Consider the following 4,276-nt stretch of genomic DNA (forward strand, 5'->3'; position numbering starts at 1 on the left):
CTTTTGGGCACATGATCTGTCGATGGCCCACACCACACACTGGGGACACTGAGGGACAGCACCTCTGACCTGCCTAGGAGGTCACAACCAAGGGCAGCACCTCAGGGGATCTTTAGAAATTCCATGTGCACTTGGCAGGGAGGAGTCTGGACTTTCTCACTCAGCACCAGAGAGAGCTCTGAGCCTTCAGGTACAGGCCATGGGAACAGGACCCACTTTCACAGCCTCCTTTAAGGTGAGTTCTTTTCTGCTCCACTGGAAGACACCCAACAAGGCCACAAAAGGAAAGGAAGTAGATTTGCATTTCTTCAGAGAATAAGAGAGGGCCTGAGGCACATCCCCAGCTATGGGCTCAGAGGCAGAGCTCTGGGGCGTCTCCACCATGGCCTGGACCCCGCTCCTGCTCCCCCTCCTCACTCTCTGCACAGGTGCTGACCCTCAGGGCTCAGCCCCCAAAGAAACCAGGGAGCAGCCTGGCCCTGACCTTCAGCTCTGCAGAGAGGAGACTGCAGGGTGTGTGGCCTCTGGGAATGAGACCCTCATCCTCACACTCACCTCTCCTCTCCTCTCTTACAGGTTCTGTGGCCTCTTCTGAGCTGACTCAGCCACCTACGGTGTCTGTGGCCTTAGGAGGGACAGCAAGGATCACCTGCCAGGGAGGCAACTTTGACAGCTCTTATACTAGCTGGTACCAGCAAAAGCCAGGCCTGGCCCCACTAACGGTGATTTATAAAGATAGTGAACGGCCCTCAGGGATCCCTGACCGATTCTCTGGCTCCAGCTCAGGAAACACAGCCACTCTGACCATCAGCGGGGCCAGGACAGAGGATGAGGCTGACTATTACTGTCACTCATTGGACAGCAGTAGTAATGCTCACAGTGACACAGGCTGATGGGGAAGTGAGACACAAACCCCTTCTCTGTCTGTGTCACACTCTCCTTCCGCCCTGGGAGGACTGTAGACAAAGCCATGAGCAGCTCTGGCCCAGGTCCTCAGGTCTGAGATCCCCAGGCTGCCCTCTCCTCCCAGCCCTCCAGGCAGGCTCTGCAGAGGCTAGTTCAGGACTGGATTTTTGGCTGCAGGATGAGGTTGTCATGGTGTTTTCTTGGCTCTAGTATCTACTGCAGACAGAGGGCCTGGATGGAAGGAATATGGAGGAAAAATATGCCCTGTTATCCCAGTAGTTATCCATGGGTTTACATATGGGGGTTTCGGGGCTACTCCCTCGTCCACATGTTCTGGGTTAGTCCCCAGAGCTGCTGAGATTCAGCTGGCACTCTGAAGCCTGAGGTTCACATGGCACGGTGGGATTCTGAATGGAGCAAACTATGCTGTGGATGCTGTGGTGTCCACCTAGGTGCCCACTTCAGTCCTGACACACCCACCCACTGTTGCTGGGAGCCCCTGGCTGCTCACAGCGCTGCCCTCACTGAGGTGAGCCATTGTCTGCAGAGAACTGCCTCCCCCAAGCTTGTGACCTCTCTGTGAGTGTGACCCAGGTACAATAACTGCCTGATGACAAGACCCCAAAGACCTGACTCATTTCAGGATGACCTTACAGAAACTCCCAGCTGAATCATCATTTGTAACCACTTGGCAGGTCTCTCCAGTCTTCCCTCCATGCTTCCATCCAGAGAGATCACCCCTAATCACTACCGCATGCAATTTTCCCTGTCCCAGTCTGCTTCCAGGGAGCCAAAAAGAAAATAAAAGTCCAGAGGGAAGAGTGTGGCAGAGGAGAGAGCTGCACAGAGAGAGAACCCTGGAGTTCTGCACATGTTCCTAAGAGGACTGATGAGTCATGTGTGGGAGGAAACTGCAGGAGGTTGAGGAAAGAACCACCTAGAGAGACTAGAGGAACGTTCTACAAGGCTCACACTCACACAGTCATATAGTGCTTGTTCCCCGGTCGGATAGGGAAGCTCCTATTTAAGGCATCAGGTTGACTAGTCAGGAGAACTTGCCTCATTGGTGGGGAACACTAGTCCCAGACTAAAGGCTACTCTGCTGCCACCTAAGAAAGTGCACAAGCACATTGAGAAAGGATGCGCCTGTGGTCAAGTAACTTTACTGAATCCAAAATTATAAAGCAAAACCATAGAGAGAAATATGAGTATGCAAGACCCAACAAGGAAAACTCACAATACCTGGCATCCCATCAAAAATTTCATGCAAAGAACAAGGAAAACGTGAACCATAGTAATTATAAAAATGAATTATTCCAAAATGGCCCTAAAATGCCAAGATGTTATCATTTGTAGACAAAGATACAAAAGTAATTTATATAACTATATTCCATGTGTGCATGGGTGTAGAGGAAAGATTGAACGTTAGGTGGTGACATATATGCATACACACAGGTACATATTGATCTCTAGCACTGCTTTAGAAGCACTACATATATAATATGTGAATGATCTCAAATTAATAATGTAACATTTCACCCTAAGATACTATAAAAAGAAGAGAAAATTGAAACAAAAGCAGGCAGAAGGAAGTAAATGATAAGGATAGGGTAGAAATTAAGGAAAGATATAGAAACATTAGAGAAAATCAACAGACTAAAAGTTGGTTCTTTGAAAACATCAACGATACTGACAAACCTTTAGCTAGCCTGATCATTAATTTAAAAAGACAAATTAATGAGTCAGGAGCCAGTGCTGTTGACATTACAGAAATAATGAGACTTTAAGGTATAAGGGAATACCTTGAAGAACTGCATGCCAAAAAATTAGATGAAATGAAAAAATTTCTAGAAAGACACATATTACTGAAGCTGACTCAAGAGAAAACATCAAACCTGATGAAATCTGCAACAAGGAAAGAGCTTAAGGCAGCATCACAAACTACCCACAAAGAAAGGCCCAGGCACATAATGGTTCACTGGTGAATTCCATCAAATGTTTAAAGAAGCTTGACTACCAATTATTCACAAGTCATTCCAAGAAATAGAAGAGGAAAATACACTTACCATTTGATTCTATGAGGCCAATATTACTCTGATACCAAAACCAAATAAAGAGATCACAACAAAAGTAAAGTGTAGCTCAACAATCCTTATGGATATAGACACGAAAATCCTCTACAGATTACCACAAACAGCAACATAGAAAAAGAAATATACACCATGACAAAGTGGTGTTTACCACAGGAATGCAATACCGTTTTAACACCTGGAAACCAGTTAATGGAAGGCACCATCTTAATGGAATAAAGGACAAAAGTCATGATCTTCTCAAAAGTCATAATGTTTTCATGTAGCAGATATTGCTTGTGGTTGTGTTTCCAGTCCTACTACAGCATCAAACAGGTGAGATTGGAGGTGCAGAGATGGGATGGGGGTGTCATTCCGTGCAAAGAATCTGGATGTCCCACATTCAACTGTGAGGATATTGATGATAAATGATATGAGAGTGTAATTCTGTTTTTCTGAATGTTCTGGTGTTCAGAGCACTTCCTAGACACCTGGTATGGACACAGAATGAAAGGATGACTAGGATTCAGAATTTGGTTAAGAGCAAGGTCACAGGAAGGGTTTCAGACTGAAAGAAAAACAAACAGAAACTAGAAGAGAGAAGAGAGCATGTGGAGAAAGTAGGAAACTCCGGATCAACTGGGGCTGAGTGAGATCAAGGAAAGAGCAGGAACCACGTATTTCTGTCTGGACTTCCCATTGGGAAATCACTCTCAACCAACCACACATGCGGTTGATAAAAAGTTTATTCTTCAACATTTCCCCATATATTGCAGGGTCTAAATCTGAATCAAGCTCGTGTATGAGGGCAGAATAGTAAAGCCCCAACACCCAGGTGGCCCAGGAAGGACTTGGAGACCAAGCAGGAGGAAGTGAGAGTTTCTATGGTAACCTACAGAGTTTCTGAGACTTCAGTAAGCACACAGTCCCCTGGGGGTCCCCACAAGATGTGGATGCAGTTGCCACAGTTAATTTCTTTCTTTTCTTTTTTTTTAATTGTCCCTCTCTTAAGAAGAGATCTCATGTCTTATTCAGAACTGTTTCCCTAGTGAGTATCATTAAGTATTCACTGATAAAATTAAATTATTAGTTAGTTATATTACTTATTAATACCTGTGTCTATGTGGTGTAAATGAAGGCTTTCTGATTATACTCTTAACTTTCATTTGAAGGATACTTATCTGTTATATGTTGCTTTGATGCCTTTATTCCACCAATAAATTTTGAGCCCCTCCTATGGGTCATTTCTGGGTCAGCCATTGGTCACTCAATGTGAAATTAAATATCCCTGGGCCCCAGAA

At 45.2% G+C, this 4,276-nt stretch overlaps 1 gene segment (V, D, J or C); it reads left to right on the plus strand.

The window, feature by feature from the left end:
* The first annotated feature begins 354 nt into the window (after window positions 1-354).
* Window positions 355-893, plus strand: LOC131398585 (immunoglobulin lambda variable 3-25-like). The segment is given in 2 exon segments: window positions 355-428; window positions 577-893. Coding segments are annotated over 2 exon segments (363 nt in total).
* Window positions 894-4,276: the final 3,383 nt, after the last annotated feature.

This window comes from Diceros bicornis, chromosome 35, assembly GCF_020826845.1.
Source record: "Diceros bicornis minor isolate mBicDic1 chromosome 35, mDicBic1.mat.cur, whole genome shotgun sequence".
Classification (NCBI taxonomy): Eukaryota; Metazoa; Chordata; class Mammalia; order Perissodactyla; family Rhinocerotidae; genus Diceros; species Diceros bicornis.